General features: G+C 44.1%; 1 protein-coding gene across 1 annotated transcript in view; it reads left to right on the forward strand.

Annotated features, from left to right (window-relative positions):
• The window catches only part of nudcd3 (NudC domain containing 3), a 35,886-nt gene extending 15,388 nt beyond the window's left edge, over nucleotides 1-20,498 (forward strand). The window contains exons 4-6 of the mRNA XM_055662055.1: nucleotides 1,248-1,391; nucleotides 14,781-14,969; nucleotides 19,990-20,498. Coding sequence (XP_055518030.1) covers nucleotides 1,248-1,391; nucleotides 14,781-14,969; nucleotides 19,990-20,100 — 444 coding nt within the window. The 3' untranslated portion in view covers nucleotides 20,101-20,498. The remainder of the gene's footprint in view (nucleotides 1-1,247; nucleotides 1,392-14,780; nucleotides 14,970-19,989) is intronic.
• Nucleotides 20,499-20,861: the final 363 nt, after the last annotated feature.

The raw sequence follows: 20,861 nt of genomic DNA on the forward strand, positions 1-20,861 counted from the left end.
TCTCTACATCGGCGAGACCAAGCGCAGGTTCGGCGATCGTTTCGCTGAACACCTCTGCTCAGTCTGTCTTGACCTACCTGATCTCCCGGTGGCTCAGAACTTCAACTCCCCCTCCCATTCCCAACCTGACCTTTCTGTCCTGGGCCTCCTCCGTTGTCAGCGAGGCCAAGTGTAAATTGGAGGAACAGCGCCTCATATTTTGCTTGGGTAGTTTACACCCCAGCGGTATGAACATTGACTTCTCTAACTTCAGATAGCCCTTGCTTTCTCTATCCATCCTCTCCCCCTTCCCAGTTCTCACACCAGTCTTACTGTCTCCAACTACATTCTATCTTTGTCCCGCCCCCTCCGCTGACATCAGTCTGAAGAAGGACCTCGACCCAAAACGTCATCCATTCTTTCCCTCCAGAGATGCTGGCTGAATCGCTGAGTTACTCCAGCATTTTGTGTCTACCTTCGATTTAAACCAGTAACTGCAGTTCTTTCCTACACAAGAACATATGGCTTTAAAAATACCCGGGCAGCCTTCAAAGCCGTCTGTGGCAATAAATCCCGCAGATTTTGCACCCTCTGGCTAAAGAAATCCCTCCTCATCTCCTTTCTAAAGGTACGTATTTTTACTCTTGAGGCTGTGCCCTCTGGTCCTAGACTCTCCCACTAGTGCAAACATCCTCTCCACATCTTTGCAATCCAGACCTTTCACAGTTCGGTATGTTTCAATGAGGTCCCTCCTCATCATTCGAAACTCCAGCGAGTGCAGGCCCAGAGCTGTCAAACGCTCATCATATGTTAAGCCAATCATCTCTGGGATTATTCTTGTAAACCTCTGGACCCTCTCCAACGCCAGCACATCTCTCTTCAGCTTTGGACCCGGGTTCGATTCCGACTATGGGTCCTGTTTGTACAGAGTTTGTAAGTTCTCCCTGTGACCACCTGGGTTTTCTCCGAGATATTCGGTTTCCTCCGACACACCAAAGGCGTACAGGCTTGTAGGTTAATTGACTTGGTATAAATGTTTTTTTAAATAAAAGGCCCTAGTGTGTGTAGGATAGTGTTAATGTGCGGGATTGGTGCAGACTTGGTGGGCCGAAGGGCCTGTTTCTGCGCTGTATGTCTAAACTAAAATAAGATGAGCGATGGTCTTGGCATCATGTTCAGCACGCACATTGTGGGCTGAAGGGCCTGTTTGTGTGCTGTACTGCTGGAAAGACATCAGTATCATTTAACTTTGGTGTTTTCCTATACAGGTGTCTGTCGACATACAAAGCAACCGGTTACGCGTGTCTGTGGTTGAAGCAGGGGGTGAGCGAGTCATCGTGGACGGAAAACTGACACACAAAGTCAACACTGAAAACTCCATGTGGAGTTTGGAGCCCGGGCACTGCATTCTGGTAAGACTGCTAGCACATGATGTGGACGTACCCATAGAAGCATTTGCCCGACAGATCCGATGCTAAAGATGCTGGAGTAACTCAACATGTCAGGCGGCATCTCTGGAAACCATGGATAGGTGACGTTTTGGGGCGGGACCCTTCTTCAGGCTGATTAGCTGAGTAACTCCAGCACCTTGGTCCTTTTGTGTAAAGCAGCATTTTCGAGTGACTTTTTGCTACGAGTTCAAGGTGGAAGCTGCCTCCCAAGCAGTTTCATCTTTCTGTGCCAAATCACAAAATGCTGGAGTAACTTAGTGGGTCAGGCAGCATCTGGGGAGGGAAAGGATATGCGATGTTTCAGGTTAGGACCCTTCTTCAGACTGATTTTAGTAGGGGGGAGAAAGCAGGAGAATAAAGTTGGTGGCGGGACAAAGGCTGAATTGCTAGGTGGATTAGACACAAAATGCTGGGTTAACATAGCGGTTCAAGCAGCATCTCGAGAGAAAAGAAATAGGTGACATCTTGGGCCGAAAGCCTTCTCTGTACGGCGCAGACTCGGTGGGTGCAAGGGCTCTGTATCTCTAAACTAAACTAAACTAAACTAAAGACGCTGCCTGACCCACTAAGTTACTCCAGCTCTTTGTGTTCTTTTGTGTAAACCGGCACCTGCAGTTCCTTGCTTCTGAATCGTAACAAAGCCTGAAGGCTATGGGGGAGCAGCACATGCGTAGACTAGTTCTTTGTCTGGGTATCAACAAAGGCACAATTCACCCCAGCCACTGGCTAGTGATTGAGGTGGCAACGTGGGCTGGCACCAGTTCTCTTCCTGACTCTAGCAGTCAGAGTTGAGTTGCAGCATCTGTGTTGCAGCTAAGTTCGCACAAGCCAGGAATCTAGCTAGTAACTTTCTATTTGTATGGCTCGATGAAAGTAGTGCATTTACCCACTGGAACAGAATGGCAAGTATTTTATTCCTCTGGCACTTAAATAATAGTAATCAAAATATTCAAAAAATGCAGGTCTAGTTTCAATGAATATGATGAAAGGTGGAGGAATTGAGAGGATCAGAGGATGCACAGGAGCATCGATCAGCCATGATCATACAGTATCAGTTGACGGGACATACTTGCGGGGCAACCTGCCTATCCTGCTCCTATTTCTTGTGTTTAGTTTAGTTTGGATTAGAGATACAGCGTGGAAATAGGCCCTTCAGCCCACCGAAGGTAGACCCAAAGTGTTGGTGATATTTCGGGTCGGAGCCCTTCTTCATACCCACTGAGCTCACCGAGCATGCCTGTTCACACTAGTTCCATGTTATCCCACTTTCCCATCAACTCCCAACCAACACACTAGGCCGATGAACCTACACACCCACTCGTCTTTGGGATGTGGGAGGAAACCAGAGCACCCGGAGGAAACCCATGCAGTCATATGAAAACTCCAGACAGACAGCACCCAGGGTCAGCATCAAACCCATTGAACTCTGGCGCTGTGAGGCAGCAGCTATACCCGCTGCACCACTGTGCTGCCCTTCCAAGTTTTCTTTACTCACAAGAAGATGTTGGATGCCTGAAATCATTATGCTTTGCTGCGGGTTCTCTGTTCAGCAAGTAATATTTGGCCCTGGATTAATTAAAGTGGTGATTGGACACTAGTTTGGGCAAGTCTGGGATATGTTGTAGATTGTGGACTAGAGATTCAAGCTCTGTGTAAGAAAGAACTGCAGATGCTGGTTTAATGCCGGCCCTGCAGTCTACGGTGCTTCTGGCTGTGGCGGAGACTTTAAATCTCGACCGCCGGCCTGCGGCCTACAACAACTTAAAGCCGCAGTCTCCGGTGAAGAGGAGCCGATCCTGGGCTGACTCTGGACTCTGGTCCTGTCCACGGGGGGGGGAAATGGAGGAGGACTGGCCAAATTTTTTTTTTTTGTGCTTTCCACCACAGTGATGAATGCTGTGGTGGATATTTATGTTACATTCTTATTGTGGTTGTGTGTTCTTTATTATTGTACCGCTGCTGACAACCCAAAATTCCACCGACCCTGGTTGTGTGGTAATAAATTCTATCTAAATTCTATCTAAATCGGAGGTGATGCACCCGCTGAGTTATTCCAGCATTTTGTGTCTACCTTCGATTCAAACCAGCATCTGCAGTTCTTTCTTACACAAAGAGCTTGAATTTCTAGTCCACAATCTGCATCATACATATCTGGAGAAAAGGAAATGGGCGACGTTTCGGGTCGAGACCCTTCTTCAGACTGATTCAGAGATTCAACCTCGCTGTGTGCATGAACAGCCCAAGCCCAATAACAGGTGCATCTTGAACTCTGTTTTTGAAATTCTATTCTATTGATGTTCACTGAAGTGGAATTCAGCATGAAACAGAGGATGAGATTCTGTCCAAGTAATTATTGGTTTTCAGGTTATAGCCATGATAGGCTTTACTTAATGAGTATGCTTGACTCGCATGCTTTCTGTTATTAGACTGTTCCAGAGTTTGACTTGTAGTCTCGTTTAAATTACCTAAACTTGGGTGTACAATGAGCCTCCAGCTGTACCACGGTACTGACTGGCCTGTTCTTGTGAATAGAGCGTGGGATATGGGAGGAAACTAGAGCACCCGGAGGTAACCCACGCAATCACAGGGAGACCAGTGTTAATATCCATTTTGTACATTCTACCCATTAACTCTAGTTCTATATTCCACTTTTGCATCCTCTCCCTATACATGACCGGCATTAAAAAAAAAAAGATGAATTAGCCGACAAACGCGCGTGTCCTTTGGGATGTGGGGGGAACTGGAGCACCAAGGGGAAACCCACACGGTCACAGGGAGAACGTGCAAACTCCACACACAGATAGCACCGGGTCAGGATCAAACCCGGGTGTAGAAGCAGCAGCTCTACCGGCTGTGCCACTGTACCGTCCTGAAAGCCCACGTCACAAAGTAGTTGGTTCGACTGGAAATTAGTTGCAAGTTAAATTTTACCAAAGCAAAAGTAATCAAGTCAGATCAAGTCAAGAAAGTTTATTGTCATGTGTCCCAGATAGGACAATGACATTCTTGCTCGCTGCAGCACAACAGAAATACAGAACAGTTCAGTGTGTCTATATAGCATAGACCATATATATACACATAAATAACAAATCCACAGCATGTTGTGAATTGGTCTTTGAATTTCTGGTGTGTCGGGTTTTTTTTTCCCCCTCTGTTTTCTAACTTTTTCTGGAATTTCATCTTCATGGATACTTTTTAATGATTCGACCCTTCTAAGTACTGAGGAACTTGCAAATTCAGAAATAATGTATACCGAGGCAGTGTGTTATTGATTCTTTGATAGCTTGGAGGCCGAAAACATTTACTCCTTAGATTATATTTTAATACTAGACATGCACGCATTTTCTTGGCAGCTTTTGAATCTGTTGACTCATCAGGTTCTGCTGCTGTTGCTGAAACACAATGAAACGTGTGGAACGTGAAGGAGAACCTAGGTGGGGTCACACTTTGCTGCTTCTGTTATTTAAAATAGGAACCTAGATTATGTCCAGATATGAGCAAACCATGGAACATAATGTGCTGGAATAACTCAGTGGGTTAGGCAGCATCTCTGAAGGACATGGATAGCCGATGTTTTGGGTCGGGACCTGTCCTCAGACTGAACCGATTTACAAAACTCTGGGACTTCAAGCTTTGTTTTGCTTATTGCACTATATTGGGATTTTTATTCCGTTTAGAGATACAGTGCGGAAACAGGCCCTTTGGCCCACCGAGTCCACGCCAACCAGCGATTCCTGTACACTAATGGGCCAGTCCCACTTAGGCATCTCTTTAGGTGACGGCCAGGGACTAGTTTTAATGGAATTCACCTACGACACCTGGTGACAACCTATGTCAACCTACGACAGCAAAAACAGTCGTAACTGTCGCCGAAAAATTTTCAACATGTTGAAAAATTTTGCGGCAGTCGCCTATAGTCACCCAGAAATTCGCCTAAGTGGGATGGGCCCATAATATTACACACACACTAGGGACAATTTACAATTGTACCAAAGCCAATTAACGTACAAACCTGTACGTCTCTGGAGTGTGGGAGATAACCGGAGATTCAGGGGAAAACCCACGCAGGTCACAGAGAACGTACAAACTCTGCACAGACAGCACCCATAGTCAGGATTGAACCAGAGTCACTGCTGCTATAAGACAGCAACTCTATCGCTGCGCCACTGTGCCGCATTTATTTCATTATTCCATTTACATACGACAATAATGTACCAGTACACCTTATCTAACCAAGTTTACCAGTGATGTGAAAATAGGTAGAAGGGCTTACTGTGGTGAGAATATTGTGATTCTGCACAGGATATGGATAGATTGAGTGGGTGAAAACTTAGTAAATGGAGTTTAATGTGTGAAAGCGCAAGGTGGTGCACTTCAGTCCAGGCCGTCCCTGGGTTATGAACACTCAAAGTACAGATACCACTTACAAACAAGCTTCCATTATGTCAAATTCAAAACTCCGCTACACGGACATACACCTGTTGCTATGAACGGCAGAACTAGCCTCACTCTCTCACTCCGCTTTTAGTAATTGTTCTTATCATTAAGCTGGAAAGAGAGAAGATTGGCAAGGATGCTGTCAAGGGATTGAGTTATAGGGGGAGGTTAGTCAGGCTCAGACTTTATTCCTTGGAGCGCAGGAGGTTGAGTGATCTTTTAGAAGTGTATACAATCACGAGGGGAATAGATAGGTTGAATGCACAGAGTCTTTTTCCCACAGTAGGGGAATCAAGAACCAGAGGGCATAGGTTTAAGGTGAGAGTTGCTACATTTAATAGGAATCTGAGGGGCAACTTTTCAACTTGGATGGTGGTGTATATGTGGAACGAGCAGCCAGAGTAGGTAGTGGAGGCAGGTATTATAACAACAATTAAAAGACACTTGGACAAGTACATTTGTTAGGACAAGGGTGAAGGGCTATGGGCCAAACACAGGAAATGAGAACAACTTAGATGGGCCACTTGGTCGGATGGACGAATTAGGTTGTTTGACGTTATGGCTCTGTCTAAGACCCTCTCTTCTGTCCGTGCTTTTGATGCTATTCACTACATTACTGTGGAGGTACTGTATGGATACCACATCGACTGATTTTATGTGTTTTCCGACTTATGGAAATACCCGACTTAAGAACATCTGTAAAAGCAGAGCGTGCCGAGCTCTGGGTACAATCTGTAAGAGGAACTGAAAGGCAGATTATTATCGACACTTGCAATACAGCTCGCAAGAGATGCTTCCTGGCAGAGGAAGAGTGCGGGAGCGGTGTGCTCGTACATCTGTTCACACGTCCAGCTGTGACTGCCAACCCAACAGACAGCATGATGCCATATTCAGATCACGTTGGCCCACACTATTGACTTGCCTGGGATAGCCAGCATGGTTATGTGTGTGACAGGTCATGCCTCACTAACTTGAGAGGGTGACAAAACAGATTGACCCCTTCTTCAGAAGGGGGAAGAAGGTTTCGGCCCGAAACGTTGCCTATTTCCTTCGCTCCATAGATGCTGCTGCACCCGCTGAGTTTCTCCAGCTTTTTTGTGTAACCTTCGAAATGGATGTTGTATACATGGATTTTAGTCATACTTTAAGTAAGGACCCTCATGGTAGGCTGATCCAGAAGATGAAGATGTATGGGATTCACAAAGATTCGGTTGTATGGATCCAGAACCGGCTTAGTCATAGAAGACAGAGTGTTGTGGTGGAACGTAAACGGTCTGGTTGGAGGTTTGTGACCAGTGGAGTTATGCAGGGATCAGTGCTGGGACCTCTGCTGTTTGTCATATATACAAATGACCTACGCATTGTACATGTAAATGGGTTTGTGAGTAGGTTTGCTGAGGATGCCAACATTGAGGAGTTGCAGACAGTGATGAATGCTGTCAGAAGAAACAGTGGGATATCGATCAGCTGCAAAACTAGGCAGAGAAATGGCAATGGAGTTTAACCCAAGCAAGTGTGAGGTGTTGCACTTTGAGAAGTTGAATGTGTGTAGTTAATGGCATTGATGTGCAGAGAGGGATCTTGGAGTCCAGGTTCATAGCTCACTGAAGTTGCCAGCACTAGTAATTAGGGTGGATCAGAAGGCTTGCCTTCATTGCTAGGGCCATTGAATATAATGGTCAGGAAGTCACAATGCTGCTCTGAAGGACTTTGGTTAGGCCACGTTTGGGGAATTGCATGCAGTTCTGTCCACATTGTCCCATTACAGGAACGATGTGGAGACTTTGGAGAGGGTACAGAGGAGGTTTACCAGACCGCTGCCTGGATTAGAGGGTCTCAGCTACAGTGAGAGGTTGGATAGACTTGGATTAGAACATCGGAGCTTGATGGAAGTATATACAATTTTGAGCAGCATAGATAGGGTAGACAGTCAGAACCATTTCCCCAGGGTGGTAATGACCAACACTAGACGGCATAGCTATAAGGTGAAAGGGGGAAAGTTTGATGGAAATGTACGGAGCAGATTTTTTACACAGAGTGGTGGGGGCTTGGACCACATTGCCACGAGTGGTGGTGGAGGCAGATATGTTAATGGCATTTGAGAAGCTTTTAGATAGGCACATAGATATATAGGGAGTGGAGGGATATGGATCATGTACAGGCAAATGAGATTAGTTTAGCTAGGCATCATGTTGGACACAAACATTGCAGGCATGTTCCCATTCTATGTTCTATTCCATGTTCTTCATTAAAAATAAAAATGAGCCAAAATCCTTGTTTCATTTGCACTATGTGTTTATTTATTTACCTGCCATATGTTACAGAGAAAGGTTGAACAGTTACAGAAAAAGGTTGAACAAGTTAGGGCTTTATTCTTTGGAGCACAGAAGGTTAAGGGGGGAATTGATAGAGGTCTTTAAAATGATGAGAGGGATAGACAGAATTGACGTGGATAAGCTTTTCCCACTGAGAGGAGGGAAGATGCAAACAAGGGGACATGACTTGAGAATTAAGGGACAGAAGTTTAGGGGTAACATGAGGGGGAACTTCTTTACTCAGAGAGTGGTGGCTGTGTGGAATGAGCTTCCAGTGAAGGTGGTGGAGGCAGGTTCGTTTTTATCATTTAAAAATAAATTAGATAGTTAAATGGACGAGAAAGGAATGGAGGGTTATGGTCTGAGCGCAGGTATATGGGACATGGGGAGAATACGTGTTCGGCACGGACTAGAAGGGTCGAGATGGCCTGTTTCCGTGCTGTAATTGTTATATGGTTATAAGAGCATATTTTGTTCCACATCTCTGTTTTTTGAGTAGGGATTTGTGAATTCTGGAAGGGGAAAGTAACTAAAGACCCAAAATGTCACCTGTCAATGCGGGGATCAGCTGGTTGGAAAATTACACTTTTTAGTTTGTATGTTATGCCTCACCCGACAGAATGCTAATGACTAGTAGTTAAGCCTCTTTCAAATGGTTGTTTATGAAATTTGCTCAGTTTATCTTGCAGTGCAAGAAAATGTATTTAAACAGAAAATATTCTAAATGCAGGAAGTGTTTAAAGATACTGAATTGGGATAGAGCCAGCCTTGCTGTTGTCACAGATGCAGCATTAGGTTTGACCCTATTTCTGTTCTTAGTCTTAGCATTAACACACTCTTGTATGCTCAGCGGCTGGAATGATGTAACTGGCCCAAGGAAGGGTCCCAACCCGAAACTTCGCCTATCCATGATCTCCAGAGTTGATACCTGATCCATGCAGAAGATAGACACAAAAACTCAGCAGGCCAGACAGCATCTCTGGAGAAAAGGAATAGATGACATTTTGGGTCAAGACCCTTCAGACTGAGAGTCAGGGGAAAGAAAATAATAGGTGACCCGAAATGTCACCTTTTTTCGAGGGATGCTGTCTGACCTGCTGAGTTACCCCAGCTTTTTGTGTCTATCTTCAGTTTAAACCAGCATCTGCAGTTCCTTCCTACATGACTTACTCCAGCACTTTGTTTCTTTTTTTTTGCAAACCAGCACCTGCAGTTGCTTGTTTCTCTAAAGGCACCTGAATTTGGACATGGCAACATTACGGGGTATTTCGTGTCTCTCCACTTGTCTCTGCATCTTCACTGCATCCTACAGCAACCTTGATTTTAAAAAATCATTTAACAATTGTTCAATGAATCTTTATTGTCACATGTCCCTTGGTACAATGAAATTCTTTATTTTTGCCTACAATCCAGTAAAGTCATACAGCAGACTTCACCTGGGCAGTAGGCAGAGCAGCTAAGTTTCTGGCGCCAACAAAGTTTCAAAAGTTCTTAGTACGGTGACCAGTTTTCCAACACATTCTGTGCAAAATGAAGAAATAAGATTTCCGTGAGATACCATTACTACAGACAGCAATCTGTACCTTAAGCCACCTGCATGGAAAATATATTCATCTTTTTACTAAAGCCACAAAACCTCAAGCATAACAGATTCCCCACTCACTGAGATCTATTGATATCTACACGTATCCAGCTGCCACATTATCAGTTTCATCAGTTTGCTGAAAATTGTATCAGTTCAATTCATCTTAGTGAGAATTATCGCGAATTATGTCTTTTTCCTCTCCTGCCTTGTTATCTGTTGATGACACCCTGTGTTTTGAGCCCAGCCTCATTGACTGACGGGTCTGGGAATGAATGGCTCTGTGCCATCAATGGTAAATTAATTCACAGATAGACACAAAATGCTGGAGTAACCCAGCGGGACAGGCAACATCTCTGAAGAGATGGAATGGGTGACGTTTCGGGTTGAGACCCTTCCTCAGACTAACCCGCTGAGTTACTCCAGCATTTTGGGTCTATCTTCGATTTAAACAAACATCTGCAGTTCGTCCTGCACATTAAATTAATTCAATCCTTTTTGGACTCCACATTCAAGAGTCGAGTCAAGAGTGTTTAGTTATCATAACCGACAATGGAATGATAAAATTCTAAGCAGCATAACAGGCCTGTAGCCACAATCCTCCTAGAAAACACATCATCTCAAACAGACAAATTCAATAAACTAACAGTACTACAAAAAACCCAAAGCCCTTAGTGAACCAAAGACAGTCCATAGTTTATTGTTTAATTGGTGTCTCCCCACACCCACCCCCCGGCATTTAAGTCAAAGTGCACGCAAGAAGATATATTGTATTTAATCATTATTTTATGTGTTCACTTTTTTAATGTTACCCTGAGATTGTCAAAGTAAGTGAAAACCTCCCCTAACTGTTGCTCTTTAAAAATGTCTCTAAGCATTAGCCATCCCAAAATATGTCTTCATCTGGAGAGCCAACCTTAGCCACAATCCCGTTGTTCTTAGCCAGCCGCAGAGTACAGTCCTGTGAATATTCCCACAGATCATTGCTTTGGCCAGCAGCTAGGATGCGATGAAAATGCTTATAATATAAACCACCATCCCAGAGAGATTTCAAGTGGCTAAGCATCAAATCCATGGTAAATGCGTTCCATTTTAATAATTGGAAGTGATATTTTTGGAATTATTTGCCAGCTCATCTTGATTGGTTGAAAGATGCATCACGGTAACAGGCCCTTCAACCCATCGAGCCCATGCCAGCCATAGCTCACCCGTTCACACTGTGTTATCCCACTTACTCAGCTGTTCTCTATAAACTAGGGGCTTTTTACAGAGGGCCAATCTTTGGGATGTGGGGGGGGTGGGGACCAGAGCACCCGGAGTAAACCCACGCGGTCCAGGGATAACGTGCAAGCTACACACAGGCAGCAGCTGAGGTCAGGATCGAACCTGGCTTGCTGGCCCTGTGAGGCAGTGGTTCTAACAGCCACGCCACTCCGCCAGTCAGCTGCCTGCAGCTATATAATGAACAGTAGCCTGGGCTGTGGCTGGGCATTGGATTTCCCTTGTGTATAAAAACTGGACATTGCAATATAAAACCACTCTAGACTTGTAGTGTGAATGCACCAGAAGGCACACTGGATAAAAAGCTTACCCCTATACTAAATAGCATCAAAATAAGCCAGCATGGGTTAGAGTTTGGAGCAATATTCTTCACACACAAAAACGCAATGTGGAGATTCCCACCTCTTATACTGAGCCTAGCTCCAAACGTTCTAAGATGTATTACGTCAATGTTGGTGGTGAAAAAATCTCTAAAGATGGAAAATCCAATTAAATATGCACATAAACGCTGTCAGCCTCAGCACGAAGCTCAGCTTTATTTGTACAAACCTCTTGGTTTGACAGAACGTATCCTTGCGAGAATTGGGCAGAAATCCTGTGCTGAAGCACAGCTTCCAGGATAACTGCAATCTCATTGAACTACTGAAGAGCCAGGCAATTTGTGGATCTGTGGTCTGCAATCTTATCTCCTTGAATCTAAAGTGAAGTGATTGTACTAGAAGGTAATAGATCCTCTATGGACACAAAATGCTGGAGTAACTCAATGGGACAGGCAGATTCTCTGGAGAGAAGGAATGGGTGACGAGACACTTGTGCCGTCTTTAATGCTGTAATCCTATATTCTGCAGTCTGGTGTTTTTTTTATTTGCACTACCCGATGTACTAGTGTATAGCGTGATTGTACTCATGTATGGTATAATGTGACCGAACAGCACACAAACACATGTTTCTCACAGATATACATACACGAGGATCTTGGGCTCGAAGTCCAAAGCTCGCTGAAAGTGTCCACATGTGTAGATAAAGTGGTGAAGAAATCGCACGGTGCTTGCTTTCACCAGTCGGGGCACTAAGCGGATGAGTCAGGAAGTTATGTTGCAGCTTTATAGGTCATTGGACAGACCGCATTTTAATATGATGTGTAGTTCTGGTCGTCCCGTTACAGGAAGGATGTGGAGGCTCAGGAGAGGGTGCAGAAGATGTTTACCAGAACGCTGCTTAGACTAGAGGGGATTAGCTATAAGGTAAGTTTGGACTAACTTGGGCTGTTTTCTCTGGAGTGCCAGAGGCTGAGGGGACACCTCATAGAAATATATAAAATGATGAGAGGCATAGATAGGGTAGACAGTCAGAACTTTCCTCCTAGAGGGGAAATGTCAAAGAGGGCAACATTTTAAGGTTGGAGGGGTAACATTTAAAAGATGTGTTGGGCCAGTGGTGGGGGCCTGGAACACATTGCCTGGGGTGGTGGTGGAGGCAGATATGATAGTGGCACTTAAGAGGCTTTTGGATAGGCACAAGGATACGCTGGAACTGGAGGGATATTGACAGAGTCTGCACCGACCAGCGATCCCCACACATTAACACTGTCCTACACACACTATGGACAATTTTACATTTATACCAAGCCAATTAACCTACAAGCCTGTAAGTCTTTGTCGTGTGGGAAAAGCCCCACGCAGGTCATGGGGAGAATGTACAAACTCTGTACAAACAAACACCCATAGTTAGGATCGAACCCAGGTCTCTGGCGTTGTAAGGCAGTAACTGGGAGGCACAAGGAACTGCAGATGCTGGGATCTTAAGCAAACTACAAAGTGCGGGAGTAACTCAGCAGGTCACACCTATTACCCCAAGTACGTAGGTGCATGATAGAATCTGGGAGGCACAAGGAACTGCAGATGCTGGGGGATCTTAAGCAAACTACAAAGTGCTGGAGTAACTCAGCAGGGTCAGGCAGCACCTCTAGAGAAAAGGAAGAGGCAATGTTCCAGGTCTGGACCCTTCTGCAATGTGACTGTGGCAAAATCTGGGTGGAGTTGACGGGAATGTTGCAACAATAAAATGGGATCCGTTTAGAGTTGGTTTAGATGGGAGCTTGATGGTCGGCACGAACGGTGAGCCTAGAGGCCTGTTTCCATGCTGAGTGATTCTGTGTGTGTCCCTGTCTCTGAGAACGTCTGATGTGTTGATGAGAATGTGGGATGAATAAAACAAAAGGGATTAATGTAAGATTAGTGCATTGGGTGTTTGATGGTTGGCACAGACTGGGGCTGAATGGCCTGTTTCCATGGTGTATATATCTATGACTCTAGGCCTGTCAATTTCCCTACATTAAAGCAGCGGTTACGTATCAAAACTATTTTGAACTATCTATAAGGTAGACAAAAATGCTGGAGAAACTCAGCGGGTGAGGCAGCATCTATGGAGCGAAGGAATGGGTGACGTTTCGGGTCTCAACCCATTCCTTCACTCCATAGATGCTGCCTCACCTGCTGAGTTTCTCCAGCATTTTTGTCTACCTTTGATTGTTCCAGCATCTGCAGTTCCTTCTTGAACTATCTATAATGCACCTTACACTGTCCCGAAAGAGATCTAAATGCTAAATCTTAAACAGCAGAACTTTTTTCATTTGTCTTCAATACTGTGGAGTCACAGTGTTTAAGATTTGAGATCCATTATTGTTGAGCCCTGCTAGTTTTTGCATTTATTGCACTAATTGATAAACTGTAGGTAAACGCAGGGGAATCTGTACAAAAGTCAACAATATTAATTTTCCCCGTAATTCACATAAGGAAATGTTAGGTAACAAGGATTTGCTGCTTTATATTAAAAAAAGACACAAAATGTTGGAGTAACTCAGCGAGTCAGGAAGCATCTCTGGAGAACATGGATAGGTGACCATTCAGGTTACTTTACCTATGAGATACAGCGTGGGAGAAGGCCCTTCAGCCCACTGAGTCCATGCCAGCCAGCGATCACTTCGTACACTAGCACCATCCTACACACTAGGGATAATTTACATAAGCCAATCAAGCCACAAACCTGTAAGTCTTTAGCATGTGGGTGGAAACCGGAGCACCCGGAGAAAACCCACGTGGTCACTGGGAGAACGTACAAACTCCGTACAGACAGCACCCGTAGTCAGGACCAAACCCGGATCTCTGGAGCTGTGTGGTGGGCAACTCTACCGCTGCGCCACCATGCAACCCTTCAGAGTCTGAAGAAGGGTCCCGAATGAAACGTCACCTATCCATGTTCTCCAGCGATACTGCCTGACCTGCTGAGTTGGGCTTTGTGCCCTTCCATGTGGATAATGTGTTCGGCGAACTTCTAAATCTTGTCAATGCCATTATTCTTACAATGCATATTGTGTGGAATTAATTTACATTTATGGACTGTGAATTTGTTTTGCACTTGTCAGACGGAGGAGATGTATTTGTTGGAGTCAATTTGAGTTGTCCTTTTCTCTTAACCAGCCTCGACATTCATTTGAAGATGGAATTCGTAAAAGATTCAGTCATGTTTTATTTAAGCGACCTTGAATAATTCTACCCCAAGTGGAGAAAATCTCAAACTATCCAGAGCTAAATTGCTTCAAACGATGCGGTGTGTGTTTGTCCGCCCACCTGGGTTATGTTGGTCACACACACACACCAATTCATCTTGGGCACATTTTTTAAGTGTTTAGTTTTGCAGCGGAAATAATTCTTTCAATGTTTATTCTGTTCACAGATTAACCTGAATAAAAATGGGGAATACTGGTGGAATGCTATTCTCGAGGGCGAAGAAACAATAGACATTGACAAGATAAATAAAGAGCGTTCAATGGCCACAGTGGATGAGGAGGAACACGCAGTGTTGGACAGGTTGACCTTTGATTATCACCAGAAGATACAGGGCAAACCACAGAGCCATGAAAAGGTGATTGATGTTGCAAATCCTTTCCAGAAATATCCCTGCTTCCTTTTCATTGTTTATATTTGACATTTGAGTTTAGTTTCATTTAAGGGCCTGTCCCACTTACGCAATTTTTTTTCGGCAACTTGCCGGCACTCGCCGCAGGTCGCCAAAAATGTCCAACATGTTGAAAATCCAGCGGCGACCAGAAAAAGGTATGACTCTTTGGGCGGCTACTCGCCACCAGACAGGTGATGTCGCGGGGTGATGTCTGTTTGGTGGTGAGTAGTCGCTGGATTTCAACATGCTGAAAATTTTCGGCAAACTGCTGCGACTATGACGGGTGCCAGCAAGCCACCGAAAAAAGTCCAGATTAATTCAATTCAATGAAGAATACAGTTGAACAGAGGGATCTGGGAATAACCGTGCATAGTTCCTTGAAGGTGGAATCTCATATAGATAGGGTGGTAAAGAAAGCTTTTGGTATGCTAGTCTTTATAAATCAGAGCATTGAGTATAGAAGCTGGGATGTAATGTTAAAATTGTACAAGGCATTGGTGAGACCTAATCTGGAGTATGGTGTACAATTTTGGTCGCCCAATTATAGGAAGGATGTCAACAAAATAGAGAGAGTACAGAGGAGATTTGCTAGAATGTTGCCTGGGTTTCAACAACTAAGTTACAGAGATAGGTTGAATAAGTTAGGTCTTTATTCTCTGGAGTGCAGAAGGTTAAGGGGGGACCTGATAGAGGTCTTTAAAATGATGAGAGGGATAGACAGAGTTGATGTGGACAAGCTTTTCCCTTTGAGAATAGGGAAGATTCAAACAAGAGGACATGACTTCAGAATTAAGGGACAGAAGTTTAGGGGTAATATGAGGGGGAACTTCTTTACGCAGAGAGTGGTAGCGGTGTGGAATGAGCTCCCAGTGGAAGTGGTGGAGGCAGGTTCATTGGTATCATTTAAAAATAAATTGGATAGGCATATGGATGAGAAGGGAATGGAGGGTTATGGTATGAGTGCAGGCAGGTGGGACTAAGGGGAAAAAAAAATTGTTCGGCATGGACTTGTAGGGCCGAGATGGCCTGTTTCCGTGCTGTAATTGTTATATGGTTATAATACTCTATCTTTAATTCAACTAAATTCCAAGGTTACCTCCATTTGATTTAAATAGTCCCCAAAGAATTTCCTCCTATGGAGGAAATTTATGACAAAAATGCTGGAGAAACTCAGCGGATGAGGCAGCATCTATGGAGCGAGAAATACCAAGTTGGGCAATCCTCCTGAGATGTGCAGCTGGTGCAGTTGTTGCCTCACAGCACCAGACATACAGTTCGATCCCGACCTCAGGTGCTGCTGTCTATGTGGAGTTTGCACTTTCTCCACTTTTCTCCAGATGCTCTGGTTTCCCCCCCCACACACCCTAAAGACGTGCGGTGTTTGTAGGTTCATTGGCCCTCTATAAACTGCCCCATAAGTGTAGGGGAGTGGATGAGAAAGTGAGATAACATAGAACCAGTGTGAACTGGTGATCGATGGTCAGCGCCTGTTTCCATGCTGTATCCCCAAACTAAGACTTTATCTTTCAAACAATTAATCAATATGCAATAAAGTAGGCGTCGATATAGAGATCTGAGATATAGCGAGAGGTTGGGCACGTTATTGCTTGGAGCGCAGGAGTGACTATCCCAACGTTTAGGAAACAGGTAGATGGATAGGACAGGTTTGGAGGGGCATATGTACCAAATGTGGGCAGGTGGGACTAGTGTTGCTTGACCGGTGTGGGCAAGCTGGGCCGAAGGGCCTGTTTCCACGCTGTATCACTCCATGACTCTATGAATCTAGTACAGGGAGGCACGGTAGCACAGTGGTGGATTTGCTACCATACAATGCCAGAGACCAGGGTTCGATCCTGTCTGTGCGGAGTTTGACCTGCGTGGGTTTTTCTCTGGGACCCATGACCTGCATAGGTTTTCTCTGGGACCTTCCTACCGCACTCCAAAGACGTACAGGCTTGTATGTTAATTGGCTTGGTATAATTGTAAAATTTGTGTGTAAGATAGTGTTTGGGCGGCACAGACTCGGTGGGTCGAAGGGCTGTCTCCGCGCTGTATCTCCAAACCAAACTAAGTAGCGCCAGATCGAGAGACAATTGCACTCCTCCTTCTCGTTCTTATCCCTGCACCGTTTTCTCCACAAACCTATACTCAACTTGTCTTGGAGTCAACCTTTACAAACCATTGAAAATGGAAAAGAGCAGAATGATGTTAGACATTATGGGAGAGGAATACATAATAAAACACCTGTGAGAAACAACACTAAAACTGACGGTAAATTCTAATGACTAATGTTTGCTTGAATAATTATTTACAGTTGATGACTGATGAAAGTTTTGATAAGCTTAGGTGGTGAACATAAAGTACCTAATATTGCAGCACAATGCAAACCTAAGGTATGATATCATTGTTTATGTGACTTTGCACAAGCAAGTGGACAGGATGCTTGCATTCCTTTTAACATTTCCCAAATTGGAGGTGCCGCTCGCAAGAATTGTAACCGTTTATGATTTTGCGATGGGCGTGGGTGGAATCACAGCATCCATCAGTGCTTTATTGAAGTGTTGGATGATCCAACTGTGGACGTGTCCTTGACGTGATTGTAATTCAAGCATCACATTATAACCTTGTCAGATCCTGATGAAGACGCAGTTTTAATTGTTTTATTTATTTCAATGCTTTATCTCGATCCCTGCCTTATGATTTAGTTTAGTTTAGGCATGCAGCGTGGAAACAGACTCTTCGGCCCACCGATCATCGATCACCCGTTCACACTATCCCACTTGTGCAGCTGCTACCCATACCATGGACATGACTTCAGAATTAAGGGACAAAGTTTACAGAGGGCCAATTGGTACACCCTGCAAAGAAGGGAATGGAGGGTTATGGTATCTTTGGAATGTGGGAGGAAACACAGAGTAGGGCAGATGGCCTGTTTCCGTGCTGTAATTGTTATATGGTTAATCCCTACTTGGTCACCTCTTTGGAATGTGGGAGAGAACGCACAAAATCCCACTTGGTCACAAGAGAACAGTACCTGTAGTCCTGGTCGGGATCGAACTCACGTCTCTGGCGCTGTGAGGCAGTAGTTCTACCGTCAAGGTCTCAAGAGCTGCCTCCTATAATATATCATCATCAGTTTGGGAAAGTAATTAGTGTTGTTCAAGGATTGTGTTTCAATCAATGCGAATGAAGGTAGTTCGACTATAATGTGATAGTAACATTCCTAACAAACCTCGCGTTATAAAGGCAACTGTGTCAATGGGGGACAGGGGCAGGAAATGGAGAGTTTGAGACACGCAATAACAAGTTTGTTTCCTCAAAGGATTTTCAGATAGCTACAAAATTAACTTTATTACCGCAAGTTAAAATACGAAAGGCTATATATTACATTGTTCAATCGAATATCCTTGCACAAATGTCAATAGAGCCAATTGTTTGTCAATTCCAGCGACCACTTGCGGTGAAACTGACAGACTATGTTCTTAAGAGGCAATGGTGTTTGATTACTGCAGGATGGTTACACGGTCAGTTATTTTTCTCCCAGACTGTTTTTCCCCAGGACAGCTTTTTTTTCTGTTTATTAATTTCCAAAGTAACTTTTAAATCTCTAGTTTTCGATCGAAATCACATAATCACGCAACACAAATAGTGTTCCCGGATTCATGTAGCCTGTTATATCTAATTCATGTTAAGGAAATACATGTTATGGCAGAGGTCCCATATAACTTATATCCTTCATTTAATTTCCCCAGTGTCGTTTTGTGAGCTTGGTGCCTGTCTTTGTCAGTTAATAGTGCTTTTGAGTAAAGCATTTGAATGTTGTACGATGTTAAACGTGGCAAATGAATATAATTTCTCTGCTTTACTACTGCATTTGTTCATTCACTTGCTTTTTACTCAAGAGATTGTGGATTGAAGCCCGCTGATCATAAACTGCCAATGTGATGCAGTGCCAAGGGAGTGCCGCACAATGAGCTGCACTGCAGAAGACCCATTTCCTGTTTCCTGTGGTTCATATGATGCTAAATATTTTTTTTACACCCTATCAGTAACAGCAGTACTTTCCCACTTTGTTAAAACCAACCTTAACACTAACAGCAGACAATACTACTAAACTGTATTACTTTCATTTTTACTAAAAGTTTGCCGCAAGGGTCCCGACCCAAAACATTTAATTCCTTCCATAGATGCTGCTTGACCAGCTGAGTTCCTCCAATGCTTCATTTTCTTTTTAAAGCTTCCAGTATCTGCAGTCTGTGGAATCTCCATTTTGCTGCATATTCCTGTGCAATAACCGCTAACACAATTTGAAATGTTTAACTAAAATAGAGTTAATTCTGCGTTCTATATTTCTGTTAATTCTGTGTTCAATGCCTTATAAGGCATTTGACAGATTGGAAGACTTTTCTATCAACTGATGATTCCAGATTTTTTGTGTCCAAATTTCTGTGATGCGCTGACTCATACAGACACCCCGGTCCTTTTTGTACCTTGGATTGTACCCAGTCCCAGACCAATCTTTCGTGACTCTGCAGACTCTATTTGGTATTTCCATTTGCTCCTCATTGTCACACGATGCTTATGGCTTGTTGCACAGTGAGTGGCAAAGCTCCTGATGTGGCACATTGTTGCTTCCCAGCAAAGTATTTGACTGTAGGTAAATGTTGAGTTGGAGGGATGTCTTAATTACATCTAAATATAGATCTGTGCTGATGGCAGAATGAAATGGTAGCCAGACCAGTTGGATCATTACAATCTGTTTTAAGGAATGCTGATCCGGCACTTTATTTTGCTGTGTGCTCCAGGCTAAAGCGAATAAGCTTGGCTTCCTTGACTTCTATTTCTGAAAACTGCCATGAAGGTGGTGTGTGGCTCACCTTGTTACTACCTGAAAAGACAGTCGATTCCATCCTCCATTTCCTCCCCGGTCTCTCTTACCCCGAACTTTGTCTAAAATTGTTTCTGATTTGTCAATTGTTTCCAGAAAGTGCACGAGATGTTGAAGAAGGGCTGGGACGCTGAAGGCTCGCCGTTTAGAGGGCAGGAGTTCGACCCGACGCTGTTTAACATTTCCCCTGGAGCGGTGCAGTTCTAACTCCCCCTGCCAGTGCCACCTGACAGCAGGCGACACAGAGCTGACCCTGACCCTGACCCTGACACCACCACAGACCAGCACTAACCATGGATTGTCGTCTGCCCTTGAGCAACGTGAGACTTTATCTGGGCTATGAGTAAGGTCGTCGCAAACCATCAGTTGCTAAGTCTTTGTAGCGGACAAATGTATTTATTTCTATTAACTTTTGCCTACTTTCTCCTGAGACTTTACTTGCTGTCTAGTTCATTGATAGGGATCTTCAAATTTGCGGTGTGGATTGCTTTCCTGTGAATAGTGGAAATAGTGTTTGATACCGTCCATATTCTTTGCCTGAAAGAATGGTTATTTATATCCTACTCACAGTTTTGAAACTAAACAATAAAACATTTGTGTGCGAATGTTGCAGCAATATAGTCAAACTTAATTTCGAGAGGACTGAACTGGAATATAAAAGCAAGGTTGTAATGCTGAGCCTTTATAAGGCACTGGTCAGACCACATTTAGAATATTGTGCACTGTTTTGGGTCACATATCTGAGGAAGGATGTTCTAGAGGTTCCAGAGGAGGTTTATAAGAATGATGTGCAGGAAGGAACTGCTGGTTTAAACCGAAGATAGACACAAAATGCTGGAGTAACTCAGCGGGACAGACAACATCTCTGGATAGAAGGAATGGGTGAAGTTTTGGGTCGGGACCCTTTCTTCAGACTGAGAGTCAGGGGAGATACAGAAATAAGGAAGTGTGAGGTGTGAGAACGAGGC

The sequence above is a fragment of the Leucoraja erinacea genome, chromosome 35 (genome assembly GCF_028641065.1).
Source record: "Leucoraja erinacea ecotype New England chromosome 35, Leri_hhj_1, whole genome shotgun sequence".
Classification (NCBI taxonomy): domain Eukaryota; kingdom Metazoa; phylum Chordata; class Chondrichthyes; order Rajiformes; family Rajidae; genus Leucoraja; species Leucoraja erinaceus.